Source organism: Mustela nivalis (assembly GCF_964662115.1).
Source record: "Mustela nivalis genome assembly, chromosome: 17".
NCBI classification, from domain to species: Eukaryota; Metazoa; Chordata; class Mammalia; order Carnivora; family Mustelidae; genus Mustela; species Mustela nivalis.
In genome coordinates, this window is record NC_139036.1 from 40,674,930 (window position 1) to 40,699,231 (window position 24,302).

General features: G+C 55.9%; 1 protein-coding gene across 1 annotated transcript; it reads left to right on the top strand.

Moving 5' to 3' along the window:
- The first annotated feature begins 67 nt into the window (after window positions 1-67).
- Window positions 68-24,093, top strand: ERBB2 (erb-b2 receptor tyrosine kinase 2). Its single transcript, XM_082704903.1, has 27 exons — window positions 68-338; window positions 6,970-7,121; window positions 7,978-8,191; window positions 8,987-9,121; window positions 9,398-9,466; window positions 9,645-9,760; window positions 9,908-10,049; window positions 11,445-11,564; window positions 11,870-11,996; window positions 13,525-13,598; window positions 13,687-13,777; window positions 13,964-14,163; window positions 14,535-14,667; window positions 14,756-14,846; window positions 15,505-15,665; window positions 17,810-17,857; window positions 19,447-19,585; window positions 19,669-19,791; window positions 20,071-20,169; window positions 20,451-20,636; window positions 20,770-20,925; window positions 21,040-21,115; window positions 21,445-21,591; window positions 21,979-22,076; window positions 22,275-22,463; window positions 22,739-22,991; window positions 23,125-24,093. Exons 1-27 carry the CDS (start codon window positions 266-268, stop codon window positions 23,493-23,495), a joined length of 3,783 nt encoding a protein of 1,260 aa, XP_082561029.1. The 5' UTR covers window positions 68-265; the 3' UTR covers window positions 23,496-24,093.
- Window positions 24,094-24,302: the final 209 nt, after the last annotated feature.

Sequence of the window (24,302 nt, forward strand, 5' to 3'; positions counted from 1 at the left end):
GAAGCTGGGAGTTGCCACTCCCAGGGACTCGCTGGAATGCGGTGGCGGGGGTGGGGGGGCGAGCCGGGAGCGCGCTCGCTCCCAATCACGGGAGGCGGAGGAGGTGGAGGAGGAGGGCTGCCTTGAGGAAGTACAAGAATGAAGTTGTGGAGCTGAGAGTGCCCTGTGTCGAGCCCCGGGAGCCGAGCAGAGACCCCAAGCAGCCGTTCGGCCCTTCGCCGCCCGGTCCAGCCCGAGCCATGGGGCGGGAGCCGCAGTGAGCACCATGGAGCTGGCGGCCTGGTGCCGCTGGGGGCTCCTGCTCGCCCTCCTGCCCTCCGGAGCCGTGGGCACCCAAGGTGGGTCTGGTGAGGGGAGGGCGCGGAGCGGAGACGCGACCCTGCAGCCCGGGGCTCCACGCCGAAGTCTCCGGGCAGGCGGGGGGCAGAGGGGGGCCACGCGAGCTCGCCGATCGGCGGTTTCGGACGGTCCCGGCGCGGCGGGCAACCGGCCGGGGCGGGGAGGGGGGCCCCCGGGAAGGTGGGGCAGGGGGCGAGGACGCCCTAGGGGCGTCTTGGTCCGGAGACTGGCGCTTTCCAGACTCCGCCAAGGCTCTGGGAACTTGTCAGAAAAGTTTTCTGAAATTGTTCAGAAAGTTTGCCCTCAAAGGGTGGTACTGCATGGGGCATGTGTGTGAGCGTTTTTCCCCTTTCTGGAGCCCCTTCAGACCTTCTCAAAGCCTTTCCAGTTGGCAGCCTCCGCCTCCAGACTGGACTGGGCTGGATTCCTCGGGGGTCCCTGCGGCTGCCCCTCCCCCTGCCCCCTCCCGGTCCCCCGCCCCCTGCCCGCAGCGGGTAGGGTTTAGTTGCTCCAGCTTCAGGCAGGATCGGGGTGTGGAGGGGGGTGGTGGTGGTGGGGAAAACAACCTGTCCGGCCAGAGCCGGGCCGGGGAGAGGGTGGCCGGTCCGACTGCAGGGTTGCCTCACGCTGGAGTCTGAGGTGGGGGGAGGGGGAGACGTTTGTTGGGAGCGAGTTTCTTTAGGGCCAGCTCGGGGACTGTGCGCTTTGTGACTTTTGGAGAGCATGGACCACGGACGGGTGGTGGTGGGTTTCCTGGTCTGGGGCACAAGAGGGCCAGAGTTCCAAGCGAGGGATTCCTGGGCAGTTGTGGGGGGTGGGGTGGAGAAGGAAAGTTGAAGAAATCCAGCCAGACGCGGGTATCCGGGCGCTGGATCGTCCTTCATGCTGCGTGTGGGGAAGTTTGGTGGTGGGGGCTGTGTGGGTTTTGCCCCACTTTGTCCCTCTGGATGCACTGACAGGTAAAGCTGAGGTGGGCTGGAAAGACACTTTATGCCAGGCATGGTGCATGACGGTTGGTGTGCATTCCTTCCTTTAAATCGTCAGACCGACCCTACAAGAGGAGACCTGCTGGTATTCTGGTTTCCAGGTGAAAACCGGGGCTTAAAGAGGTTAAATAGCATCAAGGAAGTGGTGGGTCCAAGACTGGATCCGGGACAGTGTGACCCGCAAGCACACATTGGAAGTCCCTGTATCGGTCAACCTTGAACAATGGTGGAGACTGCTCTGCATCCCTGGGTTGCAGCGGGCGAGACAAAATAAGAGTGTTCTGGGAGTGGTGGGTGGTCTCCATTGGTCAGGGAGTCTGGAGAAGGGGTGGGTGTCATCCTGTGTGTGTGTTGCCCCTGGGCGCTGAGCGCTGCTGTGTTATCAGAGGGGTTTTGTCCCTGGGTGTTCCGGAGTTGTGTGGCCTGTGTGTTTGTGTGTCTGGGCTTTAGTGTTGCCAAACAGTAGTCTCCCTGCTGGCTTGGGGACTTAGCTGAACTCTGCCCTCAGGAGGAACTCCCTCAAGGTGCTGGGCCAGATCTGCTGTAAACAAGGGGAGGTGGCCCCACACCTTCTCTCCCAGGAAGGAGGCTCGGCTTTCCTGGGAGCCCGTCCTTCTCCCTGTTTCCCAGGCGGGTGCCCTCAGCCCTGACCTTCTGCTGGGATGAGTGAGGCTGGGCTGTGTGGTCAGACGGAGCTGCTGCCTCCCTCCCCTGGGCCTGTGCTTTGAGCACATGGGGGTGGCCTGGGTTGCTGCCGATCTGAGGGCTCAGTTCTCCCACAGACAACTGGGGCCTCCTCAGGTCGATCTCACCCCTCCGTCTGCGCTGCTGGGTGCAAAGACAGATGTTGGGCGTGTCGGGCAGAAAATGGTGGCGGCAACAGCGCTGTGCCCAGCTGCCTCCAGTGTCCCTGTTGTATGGCAGGGCTGAGGGCTAGGGCAGGAATTTGAAGGAAAGGAGATGGAGAGGACCGGAGGGGCAGGATTTTGCCAGGATCCATTCCTAAATATTTATTTATTTCTGAGAAAGGGGGGGGGCAGAGGGAGAGAGAGAGAGAGATTCTCAAGCAGACGCCCCACTAAGTGCCACCCCCTCCTCCCGCGGCTCCCCCCCCCATGTGAGGTCTCAGTCTGATGCCCGTAGGATCCATCCTTAGAGGTCAAAGTTTTGTCAAGTGTAGTAAACACATACTTCTTATCTTGCAGAGCTCGTATTTTTAATTCCCACACTATTCTTCCAACAACTTCCTTTTTACCATACTTGGGGGAAGTAACTACATTTTAATATTCAAGGAGAAGAAAAAAAACAATGAAATGCTAGAATGAAATGGAAAATGGGAAAAGGGAAAACACAGGGCAATCAAATACAAAAGCACCTTTTATTTTCTCTTGGTTTGGAATTACCCATACTCCTGCTATATGAACTTCTCTTGCCTTAAATTAAAAAAAAAAAAAAGAAAGAAAGAAAAAAAAAAAAGTGCAGTGTGCTATCTACGTGCCAGGTTCTTTTCCACGGATGGTTTCATTTCATCTCTGCAACAATCCCATGAAGTAGGTATACACGGTTCAAAAAAAGTGAAGTGACTTATCCATGGCTTCCGAGAGACCCAAACATGTCTAGACCCAATAATAATGTCTAACGAGGAAGCATTAAGAGTTGGGTGAAGTTTTGGGGTGCCTGAGTGGCTCAGTGGGTTAAGTGGGATCAGGTCATGATCCCAGGGTCCTGGGATCAAGCCCCGCATCGGGTTCCCTGCTTGGCAGGGAGCCTGCTTCCCTTCCTCTCTCTCTGCCTCTCTGCCTACTTGTGGTTTCTCTCTCTCTCTGTCAAATAAATGAATAAAATCTTAAAAAAAAAAAAAAAGAGTTTGGTGAAGTTTTATCCTATTCCACAGGAATAGGGTGAGTAAAGCCTCAGGGGCCACTGGGTAGCCAGACTGGGGTAGAGGTGCTACTCTGTAATTCTGGCAAATGACCTCCTTTATCTAGGCTATAGAAAGGGGAGTTAGCTGGGCCCCACCGAGTCCTCTCCCTCCCTGTCCTGCCCATGCTTGCCTTCCTCTCGCGCCCCCCAGGCATGGCAAGGGGCTGAGAGCAGGGACAGGGCAGAAACCAGGGGGGTCTGCAGGGTATGGGACAGCTGAGTGGAAGCATGAGGAGCCAGTAGGGGGCTAGAGTTGGGGGGTGCTGGAGGAGGGCCCAAGTAGTTGTGCGTACCCCCGGGTGCTGAAATGATCTGGAAAGAGATCCCCACCCCCCCACCACATTGTCTTTTTGCCGGTGGGAAGACCTCCATCTCTTGCTGGGGCCACCTTTCTTCCCCACCCCTGGGCACGAGGGGTGTGTGCTCTCCAGGAGTGGGAGAATTATGATAGCCAATATTTGTGTTGTCTCAGTTTTGTTTACAAAGCCTTGTTGTGTTTACAGACTGCTTTTTGATTCATTATCTCATTTAACTCTCATTTAACTTCTCTGCAGAGAGTAAGAGTTGTTATTGTTTTATTATGCCATCCTTACAGCCAAGTTCAGGTCACTAAATATTCATTGAGAGTGCCTGCAAAGTCATAGGCACTGCTGGGCCTAGAGATGAACCTGATGTGGACTCTGTCCCAGAGGTCCAGGGACTTGCTCAGGGTCACACACAAGAAGCCCAGCTAGGGTTCTGGTTTAATGACCCTGAGCCCAGGCCCTTGTCTGATATTGGCCTTGATACACCACGTGTGTGTGGTGGGTGAGTTCTGGGCATCTTACCCACCTGGGCTCTTACCCTTTGGGTCTGGGGGAGGTGAGCTTTGGGGGTGCAGGTAGTGACATGGAGACCAAAGGAAGTATCTCTTGCTGGTGAGCAAAAGAAGCATCTGGGGCTGAAGTGTCATGGGGAGGAAAGAACCCTCTTGAGAGCGTTCCCACAGTGTGGACCGAACCTTGACACTGAGGTCCAGCCGGAGGGGATATGAAAGACCCTGAACAGCCTTTGAGCAGAGGGATGGGCACCACTGCTTCAACTGATCTTTTGGTTTGGAAGTTCTTGATTGGATTCCTTCCTTCCATCCATCCATCCATCCATCCATCCATCCATCCATCCGTCGTCATCCAGCAAACTCTTACCTGGTGTTGGGCTGGTCCTGCCTCATTGTGCTGCACCAGAGAGCTGGAGATCGGGGCTCCTGAAGGTCAGGTGTCCTGGAGACGCAGAGCCCCTCTGTAGAACAGGACTTCCCACCCCCTCCTCCAGAAGGTCAGTGGAGGCTGGGTGGATATGGGGGACTGGTGAGGACTGGAGAGGAGGAGATTGGTGAGGAGAAGGGGAGTGGTGGGAGGGGCTGAGCTTCCTGGTGAAGGGGAAGGAGTCAGAGAGGTCGGGGAGGTGACAAGAGGCCCTTCTTGGCTTCATGTCAACTTGGTGGGGGAATTTGCCTGCCAGCCTCCAGCTCCCTGGGAGAGAGTAGGTCTCCGTACCAATTTTGCCACCTGTTGCAAATACTTAAAGAATCTTAGACTCAAATCAGCCACAGACAAACTCACTAGCGGGGTGGGGCTACCACTCTTTGGTCCTGGACTCAGCGCAGCCCCCCTTCCCTGCCCAGAGCCTATCATGTTTATCAGTGGCATCAACTGAATTGGTGTGTCTTTCCCTTTGCACCGGGCGTTGGGGGGGAATTTGTCCGTGTCCAGTGAAAAATGTAGGATCTAAAGTCAGACTCAAGTTCAAATCCTACCTCTGTTGGCTTACAAGCTTGATGATCTCAGGAGAGTTAGCCCTGTCTGCCTCAGCTTTCTTTGGGAGATAAGAGTTTGCAGTCCCAGCCTCTGGAGGAGTTTTGAAACTCCGCCCAGAGGGCCTGCCTGCATACAGTAGGTGCTCAGTTAATGTCCCTGCCCTGGGTGTTCCCATTGTTGATGTTTTCCTATTGCCTGGTTGCCACAGCTGGTGTCCCTTAGAGGTGGCAGAGGGCCTCAGGGGGTGGAGACAGCCTCTGCCTCAGCTCTGTTTGTCCCTGTCACAGGCTTGGGCAGGCTTGGGCCAGAGCTTTGGGGTCTGGGCCTAAAGACAGCTGTGCCTACACAGCAGCTGAGGCTGCTGAGGCCGCGGGAGGTCCTTGCAGCGGGCGTTATTTTGGGCCTGTTCTGCCATCCCCAGCTCCTATTTCTCTTGGGAGTCTGGAGAGAGGGACCCTTGAGTTCTATTTCTGGGCCCTCCCCTTCCTCCTCCTCCTCTGCTTCCTTCCCTCTCTGTCCCAGGGGTGGGAGAAGAGACCACACTGGCTTTTACTGGTAGACTGTCGGCTCATGGCCCACAGGCCCAGGCGGGAACCCCAGGAGCTTGCCCCACTAGCCTCTTCCCAGCTTTTGGGAGGCAGAGGGATCTTTTGTTATGCCCAGGTCCCCAGGACTGGACTTCAGGCTCCACGTTGCTAGGAGAGCAGGAGCCCTGCTGTTAGACCTTGGAGTCCGCCTTGGAGTCCGCCACCACTGTCCCCTGTAGGCTGGGGGAGGTAGGGTGGCGGCCCACAGGAATTGAGGCGGCTCAGGCACCTGTGGGCTGTGTCTCTGGGGGTGCCCTCCGCCCACCTCGCCCCCAACCCCGGCACACCCTCCTGGGCAAGACGAGCTAGGTGATTCATCTTCTCACCAGAGCAGAAAAACGAGTTCAACTGGGCACTTTACTCTCCCCCCTGCTGGCAGGCACAGAGCCAGCCGTTGTCCACAGTAGCCCCTCACTAGGGTTGGCTTTCCTTCTAGATTCCTGGGCTTCGTAGGCCCTTCTGGGCTCAGGGACACCCTGTAGGGGCCCAGGGGGGCTGGGGAGGCAGTTCGGCTCGATGCCCCTTGGCTGGTGGCTGGCACCGGGCAGGTAGGCAGAGCTGACGTAGTGCCCTTGCGGCAGGCGTTTCGTGGCAAAGACTCTGCCAGCTGGTTCTGGAGCCTTGCCCTGAGGAGGTGGCAAGGGTGAAGTGCCAGCACAGGAGCCATCAGAGGAGGCATCGTCCAGGCCCAAGGTCTGTGGCCTGGGTCCGGATGCCCATTGTTGGGGGTCTGATACTCCTTTTTTTGGCTGGGGGAATTCCAGAGGTCCCTGCAAGTGACCAGGCCCCTAGGGGTCCCCATGCCCCAGCTGTGACTCTACCCGACTTCCTGGGTGGCATTGTGAGGGTGGATATCCCTTGCCAAGAGGTTGGCATGTGGGTGGTATTGGAATGGGGTGCGGAGAGTGCCCTGAGTTTGTTTGCTTGGGAGAGGGGCAGGGGGTACCCCGAAGATGCATGATTCATCATGGCCTCTCTAGGGGGATTTTTACCCCTTGGCCATGGGTCGGGCCTTTGGGACAAAGGGAGGCTTTCTTTGCCAGCCAACACGCTGTATCAGGCAGGCAGGCTCCCCAGGCCTGGCACAGTGGGGGCCCCTTCTGGATGGGGCACGTTAGAAGGGGCCTCTCCTTGGATTTCCCTCCTCTTCCCAAACTTGCAAACCTTCTTTTGCAGTTGTGCCTCCTGCAGGTGTAAGGGACATGGGAAAGGCTCCTTCGCTTGTGCTTTCTCACCGTCGAGATGGCACGACTCGGGGGCAGGGGGGGTGTGGAGGAGGGGCCAGGCTGCAGAAGCCCCTGGGCAGCGCCCTCTGACCCATGCCCTCCCTCCCACCAGTGTGCACCGGCACAGACATGAAGCTGCGGCTCCCAGCCAGTCCCGAGACCCACCTGGATATGCTCCGCCACCTCTACCAGGCCTGTCAAGTGGTGCAGGGTAACCTGGAGCTCACCTACCTGCCTGCCAATGCCAGCCTGTCCTTCCTGCAGGTGAGGCCCCTGGGTGACCCAGCCAGGCCCTGCCTCCAGCTGAGCGGAGCCCTATGCCAATAAGTGCTGAGAGAAGAGGGTGCCGTCTGTTTCTGCTCTCGTTGCCGTTCCTTAACTGGGAAGTCCTTTCTGATGTCTGCCCCCTGTCTCTGCTGCTGCAAGACTGGTTGACTCCCTCTCTGTGACATGACAGGCCACAGACATCTCGGGGTGGAATGGACTCGATTCTATGCTAAGTTTTTTTGCTCTCTTGCCAGCATGATCCCTTCCCCCTGTCCCCCTGCCCTAGTCGTTGTCCCTGCCCTGCCTGGAGTGGCGAGTGGGCAGCTAGGAGATACGGGTTCTAGGTACCTGTTCTGGTACTAACAAGCTATGCAAGTGTGGTCTTGGCCCTTGGCTTTGGAAGCAGTAAGAGGCGTAGACTGCCCTCTGGGAAACCATCAAATGGGAAATGTGTGTGAAAGCGTCTCATGAAAGGGAGAGAGTGGGAACCAGCCTGCTGGGTTGTGGCCACTGTGACCTGGATTGGGGCCATGTGCTTGATACGGGATCAAATCACAGACATCCTCTCATGCAGGTCTTTTCCTTTCCTGGCCGAGGAAGCTGAGATGCAGAGCGGGTGGGACGCTTGCTCTCAGTTCAAAAGTGCTCCACCCACCATCTTGACCCTACGAGAATCTGACTTGGGGAGGTGGAGAGGGGCCTTGGTCTTTATGCCTGAGAGAACTGGACTTCTCAGTGGAGGGGGGCTTGGCCCCAGATCCCAAGCCCTTGGTAACCCTGAGGGGGTCTTGGGAGACTGGTAGTGTTCCAGGGCCCAGGCCTGCCTCAGCCCAGCGACCCTCTTCCCTCCCAGGATATCCAGGAGGTGCAGGGCTACGTGCTCATCGCTCACAGCCAAGTGAGGCAGGTCCCGCTGCAGAGGCTCCGAATTGTGCGGGGCACCCAGCTCTTTGAGGACCACTATGCCCTGGCCGTGCTGGACAATGGAGATCCGCCCGAGGGGGGCCCCTCTGTGGCAGGGGCTGCCCCAGGAGGGCTGCGGGAGCTGCAGCTTCGAAGCCTCACAGGTGGTCATCACTGTCACCATCACCTTCTCCTCGATGTTGGGAGCTGGCGGGGGCCACCGCTAGCCATGGGAGGCTGTGGGTGAATTAGAACTTGAATCCCTCAGGATGGATGCAGGTAGGGCTAAGGAAGGTGCCTTGGTGAAGATCAGGAAAAGATAAGGAAGGTGCCGGGAAGAAGGGAAACGGGAAGTCACGGCTTGTATGAGCCTGCACAGTTTGGTAATGAGGATACAGGCTGGGATTTCTCCACTTCTTGGCCAAGCACCCACGTGCAGTGAACAACCTGTGTAACTGTATGTGGCAGCCTCGGAGCTGACAGTATCCCAGACTCTGTGGCTGGTTATTTTGCACACAGGATCCCATCTTGGTGCTATCTTGTAAAGAAGCATCAATATTAGGCTCTTTTTACAGATGAGAAAACAGAAAGGTTTACAGTGAATGGGTGATTTGCTCAAGGTTACATAGCTAGTTAGTGATGAGGCTGATTTTCAGGCTCCAGAGTCTCTCCTAACCATGAGGCAGTGTGCCCAGGGGGTAGAGGTGGGAGGATAGGAGAGAGTGACGTGGACATCTGGACCAGGTCATGGACAGCCCACCCCTCCCTGGAACTCAGGTTGTTCATGTGTATGTGGAGCAGGGGTGGGGTGGGGCTGGTAGAGCTAGAAGATGCGGGTGTCTTCTCTGTGGGGCGAGTTTAAGAGCCCTGCTCCCCTCTAAAGAAGCCAGGAGGGCCCCACTGGAAGGCAGAAGGTGGCCAGAAGGAGAGGAAGGTGCTAATTATTGCTCACCCTGCAGAGATCCTGAAGGGCGGGGTCTTGATTCAGCGGAACCCACAGCTCTGCCACCAAGACACGATCCTGTGGAAGGACATCTTCCACAAGAACAACCAGCTGGCCCTCACGCTGATAGACACCAACCGCTCTCGGGCCTGTAAGCTATGCTCCTCCCTCCCTGCCTGCCACTTCCACTCTTTCTTGGGCAGCCCGGAGACCCCAGACTCCTGGCTTGCACCCACCATCCGAGCCCTGCGCTAACCCTGCCCATTTCCTCGTTCTACCCCATTCTCTCCGTGTCTCTTCATCTCTGTGGCCCTCTGTCCTGCCTCCCTCTGCTTTTAGAGTGCGCCTCGGGTCCTTCGTTCCTGCCAAGTCTTTCCTTGTTGTGTATTTAACCTTCTGATCTCTGTCTCTCTGTTTCTGTCCCTAGGCCAGCCCTGTTCTCCAGCTTGTAAAGACTCCCACTGCTGGGGAGCAAGTTCCGGGGACTGTCAGAGCTGTGAGTCTTAGGCCCAGAATCTGGGGGGCAGGGGGCTGAGTGGAGGAAAGGGGACATGGGGCGAGGCGCGGGTTACCAGGCCTCGGTGTCTTACCTCGAGTGGGAGGTCGTGATGCTAGGGAGAGTTTGGTGCCCGGCGGGGGACTGCCCAGGCCTCATCCTGCCCCTTGTCTGACAGTGACGCGAACCGTCTGTGCTGGCGGCTGTGCCCGCTGCAAGGGCCCAAAACCCACGGACTGCTGCCACGAGCAGTGTGCGGCTGGCTGCACGGGCCCCAAGCACTCGGACTGCCTGGTACGTGCCCATGGGGCCCCAGGGTGGGCGCAAGGCAAGAGGCGCCCCACCGGCTGCGGCCCTCTTGCCCCTTGAACACCAGGGAAGAGCAGCCCAGTGACCACCAGCTGCCTGTCCCTCTTGTCCACCCACTCCCCACCCCTCCAGGCCTGCCTTCACTTCAACCACAGTGGCATCTGTGAGCTACACTGTCCAGCCCTGGTCACCTACAACACAGACACCTTCGAATCCATGCCCAACCCTGAGGGCCGGTACACCTTTGGAGCCAGCTGTGTGACCTCCTGTCCCTGTGAGTGCCAGGGACAAATGTCATTTCGTAATTTTGCTTGGAGGGGGGCTGGTTTGCTGGTTTATGTAAATGGCAGCTCAGGTGCAACCAAGAGCCCAGGCTGAGGAGCTGGGCCGCCTGGGTTTGAAACCTAGCTCTCCCATATTCTAGTCATGTGACCTGCCCGCTGTACCTTCGTGTTCTCATCTGTGAAATGGGAACGATAGCCCCACCCTTGTAAGGTGGTTATAATGTTTGAACGAGTTCTTATATTTTTATTATTTTTTAAAAGATTTTATTTTATTTTATTTATTTGACAGCAAGAGAGATCACAAGTAGGCAGAGAGGCAGGAAGAGGGGAGGGGGAAGCAGGCTCCCTGCTGAGCAGAGAGCCCGATGTGGGGCCTGATCCCAGGACCCTGAGATCATGACCCAAGCCAAAGGCAGAGGCCCAACCCACTGAGCCACCTAGGCTCCCAGTTCTCATATATATATATATATATTCTTTTTAATTAATTAATTAATTAATTAATTCGACACAGAGAGATCACAAGTAGGCAGAGAGGCAGGCAGAAGAGGAAGGGAAGCAGGCTTCCCGCTGAGCAGAGAGCCTGATGCGGGCCTCGATCCCAGGACCCTGAGATCATGACCTGAGCCGAAGGGCAGCGGCTCAACCCACTGAGCCACCCAGGCGCCCCTAGTTCTTATATTTTTAAAAGATTCATTTATTTATTTTTAGAGAGAGAGATTGCAGGGGGAGGGGCAGAGGGAGAGAATCTCAAGCAGACTCCTTATTGAGTGCAGAGCCTAATGAGGGCTGATCTCAGGACCCGGAGATCATGACCTCAGAAATGAAGAGTTGGATGCTTAACTGACTGAGCTGCCCTGGCGCCCCTGAATAAGTTAATATTTGTAAAGCTCTTACAACAGGGCCTGGCACATACTGAGCACTCCCTAAATGCTGATTTTTATTCAATAGTCTAGATTGGTCAGAGTTTCTTTTAACAGCTTCCCTATTTATTGATGTGCATTCAGGGACTGACCTTGGATGTAGGGCCCTCTTTCTTCCCATCATGGGTGACAGGAGTGGGCTCTCGGGTCCTGGTTGTGCCCTCCCCATGGTAGGTCAGAATGAATGTAGAGCCGGACTGTGCTCAAGTCCTGGCTTCTCCACTTAATAGCACAAAGACCTCGAGTAATTTACATAAAATTGCTTTGGTTCCCTCTTGACAAAAGGGGAGTCAGTGTCCATCACATAGGGTTGCTGTGAGGTGTAAATGAAGGTCAAGTGCACAGACACATAGTAAGGGCATTTCAGTATTGGTCGGTCCTGTTTACTCTGTGGGCACGGGGACATTGCTCATGTTGTGGCATAAGGGGCCAGGGCACCCGGACCCACGGTCTCCCTCTCCTCAGACAATTACCTGTCAACGGATGTGGGATCCTGCACCCTGGTCTGTCCCCTGAACAACCAAGAGGTGACAGCTGAGGATGGAACGCAGCGTTGTGAGAAATGCAGCAAGCCCTGTGCCCGAGGTGACTGCTGGCCATACCCTGAGCCAGGCTGCACTTCCTGTCCCTCTGCACACCCAGCGTTGCCCGCTATCCCGACCCTCTTCAGACCCTCCTGGGACCCCGTCCTTTCCTTCCTCTGCCTCTGTCCTGGCCCTCCCTGGATCGGCCCCACACATTCCCCCATATCTCCTATCAGTGTGTGAGGGGGTATATGGCCCCAGGGCCGGGGGGGGGGTGCAGGCTGTGGGCAGGGCCCCGCAAGTGGAGGCCCTAATGCTCCATGTGGGGGCCAGGATAGCCCCCCCTCACCCCGCCCCTTCCCACAGTGTGCTACGGCCTGGGCATGGAGCACCTGCGGGAGGTGAGGGCGGTCACCAGCGCCAACATCCAAGAGTTTGCCGGCTGCAAGAAGATCTTTGGGAGCCTGGCATTTCTGCCAGAGAGCTTTGAGGGGTAAGGATCTGTGAAGTGCAGGGCGGGCACAGTGGTCTGAGAACGGTCACCAAATCCTGAGTGCTCAGAAGTGGCAGCCTCTCTCTGGGAGATGCTGGGAGACAGAGGTGGGAGGCCAGAGGGTGCGGGGACTGGGTGGCGGCGGGTGTGGGGTGGGGGGAGGCTTGTTCTCATCAATGACATGTTCTCCGCAAACATGCACTTGTAGGGCGGTCCAGCCATTCAAAAATTCTCCTTGAGTTCGTAGTGGCTAATAGATGGTGGTTTATCTAAACACTGGAATTCTCAAGTGATAAAAAAGAGACAAAGTAGACACTGGTGGATTCGACAGCATGGACAGACCTCAGGACCCTTATGTCCCGCAAAATAAGCCAGGCAAGAGAGAGGCCCCATGGCACGATTCTCTTCATGTGAGGCTCTAGAATACGCAGAACCACCCTGTGGTAATAGAAATCAGAACAGTGGTCGTCCCCGGGGTTGGGGGGGGCTGGAAAAGGGACAGGAGAGAAATTTCTGGGGTGAATGGCAGCATTCCGTCTATCAGTTGGGGTCGTGGATACATGAGTGAATGCACTTGTCGAAACTTCTCCAAGTGGACATTAAAATTGTGCATTTTATTGCATGTGAATGAGACCTCCTTAAGATTATGTGTTAAAAAAGGAGAAAAAAAAATTCCCTTTAACCCTTCCTGTAGCTGTGTTCCCCGTTCTAGAGGAAACCACTGCTGACAGCTTGCGTGGGTTCTTCTAGACCAATTCTCCATCTGTGGACACACGCAGAGGAACATAGCTGTAGTAATTTTGTTGAGGAGGTTGACTTAAAGTGGGAGCTCACTGTGGGCCTTGTCTGCCTCTTGCCCTGGAGAGTTGGCCATGACCCTTCGTGTCGGGCTGCCTCTCGCAGGCGAGAGCCGGGGCTGAGGAGCCAGGTGGCCTGGGTTTGGAACCTGGCTCTCCCATAGTCTGGTCATATTACTTGTCTGTTGTACCTTCATATTCTCATCTGTAAAATGGGGGCAAGGATAGCCCCACCCTCACAAGGTGGTTACAACGTGTGAATGAGTTAGTAATATTCATGTGCTGTTAGAATGGTACCTGGCAGATACTAAGTGCTTTTTTTTTTTTTTAAGTGCTCTTAAATGTTAGTTTTCGTCTCTAGTCAGGGTGGATAGGGTTTATATTTAACAGCTCCCCTATTTCCTGATGGGTATTTAGGTCGTTTTCAGTTTTGGCTCTTAGAAACAGTTCTGTGCTGTACGTGTCTCTGGAACAGGAGCCAATGTCTGTCTAGGCCACATTCCTAGAAGTAGGATTTCTAGATCAAAGCATATAAATACTGTTTTGACAGACCCTGCCAAACTAGGGCCTGGGCTTTGAAACTCGGGATGAAAACAGCCGGGCTTGATGGGCAACGGGTTTAAGTGAAGTCATTAATGGAAGGGGGAAGAGGGGTAGGGCTGGGCCAGCTCCGGGGGTCATGCCCACCCGCTTCCTGGCCGTGCTGACTCCTCTCCTAATCCTCCTTCTAGAGACCCAGCCTCCAACACTGCCCCCCTCCAGCCTGAGCAGCTCAGAGTGTTTGAGGCCTTGGAGGAGATCACAGGTGGGCTTTGCCTCTCAGCATGCTGCTCGGATGGGGTCGGGGGTCCTCCTCCTGTCCCCACATCCCTAGCCTCCTCCTGTGCCTGCAGGTTACCTGTACATCTCAGCATGGCCAGACAGCCTGCCTGACCTCAGTGTCTTCCAGAACCTGCGAGTCATCCGGGGACGAGTTCTGCATGAGTGAGCACCGGGGAAGCAGGGCCCCAAGGAGAGGCTGTGGGTGCTGTGGGCACTCGTTCCCCGGGGGGACTCCAGCAGTAAACCTTCCACGGGAGTTTGCCTAGTGTGCTGGGGACGGGAGGGAGGTGAGGGCAGCCCTTGCCGACGAAGGAGGGTCGGTGGTACAGCCAAACTGTCCTCCCACAGCGGTGCCTACTCGCTGACCCTGCGAGGGCTGGGCATCAGCTCTCTGGGGCTGCGCTCGCTGCGGGAACTGGGCAGCGGGCTGGTCCTCATCCACCGCAACGCCCACCTGTGCTTCATACACACGGTGCCCTGGGACCAGCTCTTCCGGAACCCGCACCAGGCCCTGCTCCACAGCGCCAACCGGCCAGAGGCCGAGTGTGGTAAGATAGGGAGCCTGGCACCGTGCGCTCCCCGTCTGCCAAGCACCCACCCGGGTGCCCCGGTGGGTTGGGGGGAGCCTAGCAGCAGCAATCTCAGGCTCGTGCAGATTGCCTGTTCCTGACCGGCTCTGGCTGGCTTGACCTCTGGGCATGGCTTCTGGCTGGGTCCTGCCACACCGCCTGGTGTCCCTGCCTGTCCTCTCTGGTCCTGGAACCTCTGCTCTTTGTGTCCCCTTACCCTCCCCTGCATTGCCCAGCACCTGTACCCACCACTCCGGGTCACGGCCACCACCCCCAGCCTCCTCCCCTGGGTCACTTGGACCTGGAACCTCCCTTGAGTGTCTCCTCTGACCCCTTCCTCCTCACTGCAGTGGGCGAGGGCCTGGCCTGCTACCCGCTGTGCGCCCATGGGCACTGCTGGGGTCCGGGGCCCACCCAGTGCGTCAACTGCAGCCAATTCCTTCGGGGCCAGGAGTGCGTGGAGGAATGCCGAGTACTGCAGGGGTATGCGGGGTGGGGCAGGGGGGTGGCCAGGGAGAGGGCCCAGGGGCTCCTTCCAGACACCCCCCTCATCAGCCACCCCCTCTGTCAGGCTACCCCGGGAGTATGTGAAGGACAGGTACTGTCTCCCATGCCACTCCGAGTGTCGGCCGCAGAACGGCTCAGTGACCTGCTTTGGGTCGGTGAGTTGCCGGTGGGCTTGAGCTGGTGGGGAGGGAAGCGAGGACTGGAGGGAAACCAGGCCAAGTCTGCTCAGCTGTCCCAGGAGAGGGCTCGGAGTTCAGACCTGGATGAGGGGAGGGTTGAGGACTCGGGGGACGCTGGGGACTGCAGGAGTTCTGTGGCAGACCACGTGATCCTGTGGACCATGTAGGCGGCCCAGGGAGGCCCCTGTGCTTGGCTGTGGTTGTGCCATGGCAGTCAGACCTCTGTGCTTAGGCATGAGACTATCGGGATTCGAATCCAGGCCCTGCTTCCAGCCTTGGTTTTTTTCATTTGTAAAATGAGTATCACTTGAGTTACCCCCCTGGAAAGTAGTAAGCATGAATTTAAAATAGGGCTTGGTGCCCTGCTCAAGCACCAGAAGGATTTGCTACATATTAGTTACTGTTAACTTGCTCTTTTATCTTAGTAATAGGCTCTCCTATGGGGTTGAAGCCTGGGACCTGGGGCGGGAGACCCAGCAGGTCTGCAGCAGGTCTGGGCTGTCCCAGGAGCGGGGTTGAGGGGGGAGGAGCGCATGCTGTTGAGTGGGAAGTGTGAAGGGGACACACGGGTCAGGTCCTGCTGCCCTGGGAGGTGTTGGTGCCAGCCCCCTACAAATCCTTCCTCCCCTCCCAGGAAGCTGACCAGTGTGTGGCCTGCGCCCACTACAAAGACACTCCCTTTTGCGTGGCTCGCTGCCCCAGTGGCGTGAAACCCGACCTCTCCTTCATGCCCATTTGGAAGTTCGCCGATGAGGAGGGCACGTGTCAGCCATGCCCCATCAACTGCACCCACTCGTGAGTCTGAGGCCCTTTCTGCAGGCAGGAGCACTTTGTCCCGGAGCCTTTCTGGGGCTCTTATTGTAAAAGGGGGATAACTCTGCCTTTGCTTATCCTGAGACTCTTAGTTTGTTTTGTTCTTTTCTAATCCCCAAAGTAACACTTGTAAAAAAAAAAAATTTTTTTTTTTTTAAGATTTTATTTACTCATTTGAGAGAGAGAGAGAGACAGAGAGAGAGGAGAGTACTAGCAGGTGGGAGAGGCAGAGGGAGAAGGAGACTCCCTGCTGATCTAGGAATGGGGCTCGATCCTGGGGTCCTGGGATTGTGACCTGAGCTGAAGGCAGACGTTTAACTGACTGAGCCACCCGGGGGCCCCTGTTAAAAATTTTTTAATGAGGCACGCCTGGGTGGCTCAGTGGGTTAAAGCCTCTGCCTTTGGCTCAGGTCACGATCCAGCGGTCCTGGGATCAAGCCCCACATCAGGCTCTCTGCTCAGCAGGGAGCCTGCTTCCCTTCCCCTCTCTCTGCCTGCCTCTCTGCCTCCTTGTGATCTCTGTCTGTCAAATAAATGAATAAAATCTTAAAAAAATTTTTTTAATGAAAGCATGAAATATAAATGAATGTTGTTGGCAGTTGTATCCCCACTGCTAATAATTTGTAATATTTTTTCTCCAGTTTTTACCTGTGCACATGCTAACATAATTATTATTATACCACGTTAAATGAGTTTGAATATATATAATTACTCTTAGTTGTTTTTATCTATTCACATTCTAACATGTTATTATAATAGATAAACTGTTAATATACATTATTATTCTCTTACTGTTTTTATCTGTGCGCACGCTAACATACTATTTTTTACTAAAATAAGATCATAGACCATACATATTGTTTGCAAATTGCTTTTTTTTTTTTTTTAAGATTTTTATTTATTTTATTTTTGAGAGAGAGAGCACAGGCAGGAAGGACAGAGGGAGAGGGAGAAGCAGGCTTTCTGCTGAGCAGGGAGCCCGATGCGGGGCTCGATCCCAAGACCCTGGGATCATGATGTAAGCCGAAGGCAGATGCTTAACTGATTGAGCCACCCAGGTGCCCCTGCTTTTTTTTTACACTTAACAGAATCTTGCAATGTTTTTCCATGTCCTAACATGGTGATTTACCCTATTCTATTTTTTATTTTTCATTTAGTTCTTTAGTTACACGTGAGACCCATGAATACATCCTTATGTTGAACATGTTCAGCAATATTAAAGTATAAATACTGCAAAGCAAACGTGCCCTTTTGTTCCACTCCCCTGGGAAGAACCATCAGATTGACTCCAGTTTGTCATCCTCCCAGGCTTTTCCCTACACATTCACGTAAACATATATTACATTTATAGTAGTTGAGTCCTGTAAGAGTGCTGTTTTTGTAGGTCAGAAATGGTCAAGGAACCGCAGTTTCGTATAGTTCCTCTGCTACACCGTCAGGTTTGTGTGCACGCATCAGTTAATGCAAACAGGGTCATGCTCTGTACACTGTTCTGTATTTCGCTTCCTTCCTGTCCCCCCCCCAGTTTATGTATCTTGGGGTCCTTTCGTGTGAATGCACCCATTTTTTTTTAACTACTACATCTGCAGCACAGATGTAGTAGTATTTTTTTCTTTCTTTTTTCTTGCTGGGTTCTTTTCTTTTTCTTTCTGTTGTATTTTATTACACTTGAGCTCCGTGTACGGGTGAGCATCTTGTACGTGCCCCCTGGCGTACAGGTGTTGTCATATTTAGGGTCTATCCCAAGAAGTGGAACCACTGGGTCACAAACAGGATTTCCTAGGTGTCGTCAAACGGTCCCCTGCAGACGTTGGGCCAGTTTTCTCCCCTGGCATTCTTTTGCAGCAGAAGTGGCCGTCCTTTTGGACTTGATGCTCCTTTGGGTGCCCCTCAGTTCCTACCCTCCCAATTCCAGGGAGGTGGAGGGGAGCAGGAAATTCGAGTTCAAGGCCAGAGAAGGAATCTCCTTGTGAGGTGGTAGGAACAGCACTGGTGAACTTGAGTCCAGTTTCTGCCTTTGTCAGATGGTTAATAGCCCAGCCACTGCCATCCCAGGATGGTTGTGAGGCTGGAGTGAGCCCAGGAGGTGGTGTTCAGCGTGGCTGATGGGTCTGTCTCTCCTGCAGCTGTGCAGATCTGGACGAGAGGGGCTGCCCCGCCGAGCAGAGAGCCAGGTCAGCCCAGTCCCCGGGACATGCCCTATGCTGCCCCTCAACCCCCTACCAGTCCCTGGGTGGTTGTTGCTGTTTGGGGGGGGGGGTCTCCTGACATGACACCTGTCCCTTCCTAGCCTAGTCTCCCACTGTTGATTCCCCTTTCAGTTTGTTTCAACGAGTGGATGGAGGATCTCCTTAGGATGTCTAGGGGGCGGGGAACAGGAAAAGATGGCGAAGATCCCGCCACTATCTCCTTACCCTTGAGTAGCTAGATGTCTCATAAGGGACAAAGGGAGCATTCAACTCCCGGGATAAAAGGTAGATTGAGAAGAGAGTGTAACTGCCCTGGAGCGGATGATGAAGTCTTACCCGGGTGGGGGAGGCTTCAAGGAGGAGGTGGCATTTGAGCCAGGCCTTGAAACGGGGGCAGGTAGGTCACTTGCATTAGACAGAAGGCAACCAGGTGTCACAGTGGGGGAGGGGCCAGGAACATCTAGGAAGTGTTCAGTTTGAAGGTTCTGGTGTGGTGGGCCACTGAGTGAGCACATAGAAGGGAGGAAGGGATGAAGTCTGAGTCGGGTTAGGGCATAGACCCTCCTTCACTACTGGGCCACAGGGTTGGACTTGATTTCTGGGCAGTGGGGAGCTTTGGGAAAGACTCTGGGGACAAAAACAGTTCGGAGTGTGTCCTCAGCAATTGTTTGTCCGTGAAACAAGCATTCACGAGAGGTCTGTGGTGTGCCAGGCTTTGGCCAAGCAAGGGAGGGGGGCATGCGTGGCCATGGCGGGGGTCAACCCCCAGGAGCTTCATCTGTCCCAGGATGAGCTGAGGCTGGAACGATGACCCTATGGAGAAATGGTGGTCCAGGCAGAAGTAATGGAATGCACCAAGGCTGGGGGTGTGGAACATCATGACCTATGGGTGAAAAATTTGGCTCAAACATCAGAATCACTGGGTGTGCATTTCTGGGCCCCGCCCCATACGGCACATAGTTTGGAGATGGGGTTAAAAAGGGCTAGAAGTGTCCACCACTCCAAGGTGGTTGGAGCCAAGGGAGAAAGAGAGGATGGAGTCCATGGGTCGTCCTTCCAACTACCCCCCTTTTTAAATTTTTATTATTTATTTTTTTTAAAGGTTTTTATTTATTTGACAGAGTTCACAAGTAGGCAGAGAGGCAGGCAGGCAGAGAGAGAGAGGGAAGCAGGCTCCTGCTGAGCAGAGAGCCTGATACAGGGCTTGATCCCAGGACCCTGAGATCATGACCTGAGCTGAAGGCAGAGGCTTAACCCACTGAGCCACCCAGGGCCCCCCCCCGACCCCCCCCCCCAGCCTTTTTAAAAGATTTTCATTTATTGAGAGAGAGAATGAGCAGGAGAGAGGTAGAGGAACAAGCTGATTCCTGACACTGAGCTTGGATCCCTGCAGGGAGCTTGTTCCCAAGACCCTGAGACCATGACCTGAGCCACCCTGGCACCCCCCAACTTACTTACCAAACACTAGTGACCTGCATCTCCTTCACCCCTCCTGGAAGAATGCCCCTCCATCATCCCTGCACGGCCCAGCGTGTTCCTCACTCCCTAACACTATCCTTGGCTTCCGCCCTCAGCCCTGTGACGTCCATCATTGCCGCTGTGGTGGGCATTCTGCTGGCTGTGCTTGTGGGGCTGGTCCTCGGCATCCTAATCAAGCGAAGGCGGCAGAAGATCCGCAAGTACACGATGCGGAGGCTTCTGCAGGAAACCGAGGTGAGGCTGTCTGAGGGCCTCCCTGTTGGTTTGGGGTCTGCGGTCCAGCCTCTGTCACTGACGCACCACCTCCCTCACCCCAGCTGGTGGAGCCGCTGACGCCTAGCGGAGCCATGCCCAACCAGGCTCAGATGCGGATCCTGAAAGAGACAGAACTGAGGAAGGTGAAAGTGCTTGGATCCGGAGCCTTTGGCACTGTCTACAAGGTCAGGGGTGGGGCCAAAGTTCCGAGGGGGCGGTCCCAGAGGTGGGCGGTCCCAGCGGCGGTGTGGGGGTGTGGCCAGGAGAGTTGAGAGCAGGGTGGAGGAGGGGTGCTGTTTTAGGAGGCTGGAACAAGAGGAAAGGGAGAGGAGGGCGGGATTTAAATAGTGGGGTTGGCCCCGTGGTGGAGAGGGCATTGGGAACACAAGTAAGGACCTTCCGGATGACTGCAGGTTGGATCTGGTGTGTCCTCTTCCTTCTCACATCCTCCTCTCTCTGCGCAGGGCATCTGGATCCCTGATGGGGAAAATGTGAAGATTCCAGTGGCCATTAAAGTGTTGAGGGAAAACACATCTCCCAAAGCCAACAAAGAAATCTTGGACGTAAGCCCCTCCACCCTCTCCAGCGGGGAGTACATGAGGGAACCCCAGACTGCAGGTCTGGGCTCTGGTCTCTCTCTCTTCACTGGGGTTTGGGGAAATATGTTGTGGTCATCCAAACCTCGACTCTTAACCTCCTACCTGTGGGCCACGGTTCTGGTTTGTGACAGATGGGGCTGGATTGACTGAGGGTCCCCAGTGATGCCTCGGCCCTCAAGAGGGGTGTGTGGTTGTTGGGGGGCTCTGGTCTCCCACCCCCTCTCAGTGTGTATCCTTGCCACCAGGAAGCATATGTGATGGCTGGCGTGGGCTCCCCATATGTGTCCCGCCTTCTGGGCATCTGCCTGACATCCACGGTGCAGCTGGTGACACAGCTTATGCCCTATGGCTGCCTCTTAGACCACGTCCGAGAGCATCGTGGGCGCCTGGGCTCCCAGGACCTGCTGAACTGGTGTGTGCAGATCGCCAAGGTACGCGCTTAGAGGACCTGGGCTCTGTGGGTGTCTTTGAGGGCAAGCCTCTCTCTCCACGCAGGGCCAGGATGGGAGGTTTCTTGGGAGAATACAGCCAAAGTGGGGTCCACAGCGATGCCTCTGATCACAGGGGATGAGCTACTTAGAGGACGTTCGGCTGGTGCACAGGGACCTGGCTGCCCGGAACGTGCTGGTCAAGAGTCCCAACCATGTCAAGATAACAGACTTTGGGCTGGCTCGGCTGCTGGACATTGACGAGACCGAGTACCACGCAGATGGGGGCAAGGTAAGAGGAGGGAGCAGGGTGAGGCAAGGTGGGGTGGGGTCTGGCCCCTGGGAGAACTCTAAGAATAGCCATGTCCCCACCACACCTAGTTTGAGAACTTCTTCGCTCTCCCAGGTGCCCATCAAGTGGATGGCGCTGGAGTCCATTCTCCGCCGGCGGTTCACCCACCAGAGTGACGTGTGGAGCTACGGTGTGTGGCCGGGAGGGTTGGGAGGAGAGGTGGACAAGGATCCATGGCCCTGGGGTGGAGGGCATGGAGGGAGGAAGAGAGAAGCAATGGGAGAATGAATGGAGACATTTTAGCATGAATGTGGGAGGAAAGAAAGGGGCTGCCAGGGTCTATGCACTTCCCCGAGACTAGGGAAAGGCTGGGTGGCTTCTGCCCCTTGGCAGTACGCCCTCCCTTCTTTCCCCCGTGGTGCCAGGCTCTTGGGTAAAGCCTCTGGGGCTCAGTGCACTAAAGGGCCCTCCTGCCTCCCCCCACCCCAACCTCTAACCCTACCCCCTTCTCTGCCCCAGGTGTGACTGTGTGGGAACTGATGACTTTTGGGGCCAAACCTTACGATGGGATCCCAGCCCGGGAGATCCCTGACCTGCTGGAAAAGGGGGAACGGCTGCCCCAGCCCCCCATCTGCACCATTGACGTCTACATGATCATGGTCAAATGTGCGTGGCTGAGCTGTGCCGGCTGCCTGGAGGAGGGATGAGAGGTCCTGGGTGGAAGGGCCTCCCAGGGGGCTGGGAGAGGACCAAGTGCAGGGTCCCTAGTATGGTTAAAGGAGCCCTTGGAAGGGTCTCACTTCTCTTTTACACTACCAGGCCAGAGGAGCTCTAGAAGACCAGCTAGTTAGAGACTTACATGCAACATAGAAAGGGGAAACTAGTAGAGATTCTCAGAGGATCTAGTTGAGGACCTGAGTCTGAGTCTTCTCTACCCCACCCGCTCCAGGGGGGGGGCGGGTGTCTAGATCAGACTGGAGGGGGAGAGAGTGGGGCTGGGCCGCACACAGGCTGCAGCCAGAACTGAGATGCTGAGCTCCGTGCTACCTCCAGGTTGGATGATAGACTCTGAATGTCGACCACGGTTCCGGGAGTTGGTGGCCGAATTCTCCCGCATGGCCAGGGACCCCCAGCGCTTCGTGGTCATCCAGGTACTGGGCCTTTCCCCTCGGTCCCTGCCTGTGAGTGAAGAGCATTCACCCACAGAGGGTGGGAAGGAAGAGGATTCCCGGTCCCAGGCCTCCAAGCCCAGCCCTTGCTGGATCTGTCAGACCTGGTCCTCCCTGAGCCTTCCCGGGGAGGCTGTGCATGAGGCCGAGGAGAGGCTGCCACGCTGTCTCCCTCCCCAGAATGAAGACTTGGGCCCCGCCAGCCCACTGGACAGCACCTTCTACCGCTCGCTGCTGGAAGATGATGACATGGGGGACCTCGTGGATGCTGAGGAGTACCTGGTGCCCCAGCAGGGGTTCTTCTGCCCCGACCCTGCCCCAGGTGCTGGGGGCCCAGCCCACCGCAGGCACCGCAGCTCGTCCACGAGGGTCAGTGCGCTCGGTCACACTGTGGTGGGTGGGCGTACTTACCTCCCCCACGGACTAGGGTCTCTTTCTCCTATGTCACCCCCTATCACCTCTCATGGAGACCCCACCATTCCTGAGGACTCCTACTGCCTTCCAGCCCTTGACCTCTTTCTCTCCACGGTGACTGTTTCAAACCCCAGTGGTGACCTGTTTATCTCCTGTGATCTTGTCACTTCCCTTGGAGTCTCCATCCCAGATCCATGAATAACCCCATCACAACCCCCTCTCGTCTCCAGAGTGGCGGTGGTGAGCTGACACTGGGACTGGAGCCCTCCGAGGAGGAGCCCCCCAAGTCTCCACGGGCACCCTCAGAGGGGGCTGGCTCTGACGTGTTTGATGGCGACTTGGGAATGGGGGCAGCCAAGGGGCTGCAGAGCCTTCCCCCACAGGACACCAGCCCTCTACAGCGGTACAGCGAAGACCCTACTGCACCCCTGCCCCCAGAGACTGATGGCTACGTTGCCCCCCTGACCTGCAGCCCCCAGCCTGGTATGGAATCCAGGCCCAACCTGAGAGATTGGGAGGGAAGTGCGGGAGGAAGTTGGGAGTGTGGGGGGCAGTGGTAGCAATGGGGACTCATGGGTTCCTTCCCCTAACAAGGCACCCCCCCTTGCCCTTTCAGAATACGTGAACCAGCCGGAGGTTTGGCCGCAGCCCCCCTCACCCCTAGAAGGCCCTCTGCCACCGCCTCGACCTGCCGGTGCCACTCTGGAAAGGCCCAAGACTCTGTCCCCCAAGACTCTCTCCCCTGGCAAGAATGGGGTTGCCAAAGACGTTTTTGCCTTTGGGAGTGCTGTGGAGAACCCTGAGTACTTGGTACCCCGGGGCAGGGCTGCCCCTCAGCCCCACCCTCCTCCAGCCTTCAGTCCAGCCTTTGACAACCTCTATTACTGGGACCAGGACCCATCAGAGCGGGGCTCTCCACCCAGCACCTTTGAAGGGACCCCTACAGCAGAGAACCCTGAGTACCTGGGCCTGGATGTGCCAGTGTGAGCCAGAAGTCCAAGTCTGCTGAGGCCCTGCCGAACCCTCAGGGAGTGGGGAAGGCCTGACTTCTGGCTCGAGTTGGGGTGAGGCAGGAAATGGGCCCTTGGCCCTGAATCCAGGGCATCCTGCTGCACTGGGAACCAACCCTCCTCCAAGTCCCAGAGAGGGGCTCAGCCTGGTTGGTGGAGGGGACAGCACTGTTGGAGCCCTACCCAGCCAACTCTTTGGTCCCATGGATGCCACAGCCAGTCTCCTCACCTGAGGGAGCAGCTCACTTATTCCAGATCTTTGACATTGAAGGACATGGGGAAGCTGGGCCTCTGAAGGGGAGGAGGCTCTAAGGGAGAGTCTTAAGCAAGAGCAGCCCATTCACAGACGGTCCCTGAGACCTAACTCTGCGCCCTGGAAGACGGGAGCAGCAAAGCCGCCAGATCAGTCCTTGTACAGAGTGCTTTTCTTGTTTTGTTTTTACTTTTTTTAAAAAGATGAAATAAGGACTCCGGGAGAGCGGGTGTTGTGGAGAGGGGTGGGACCCTGGGGTGGGGGTAAGAGTGTCCTTTCTCCATACCCACTTTCTCCATTTGCAAATATATTTTGGAAAATAGCTGGGCATCAGCCTATGTCTGGGGTGGCTCTGTGCCAACCCTTACCCCCTGCCTAACTTAAATTCAAGTCATCTTCTCTGGAGGGAGTGGCTAGGAATCCGGAAAGCTTGAATGAGAAGACTATCCTGTTTCTTGGCTTTTGGGTTGTGGGGGGGGGGGTGGAATCTTCAAGTTGGGATTTTAATCTGAGAGCCCTTTGACAACCAGA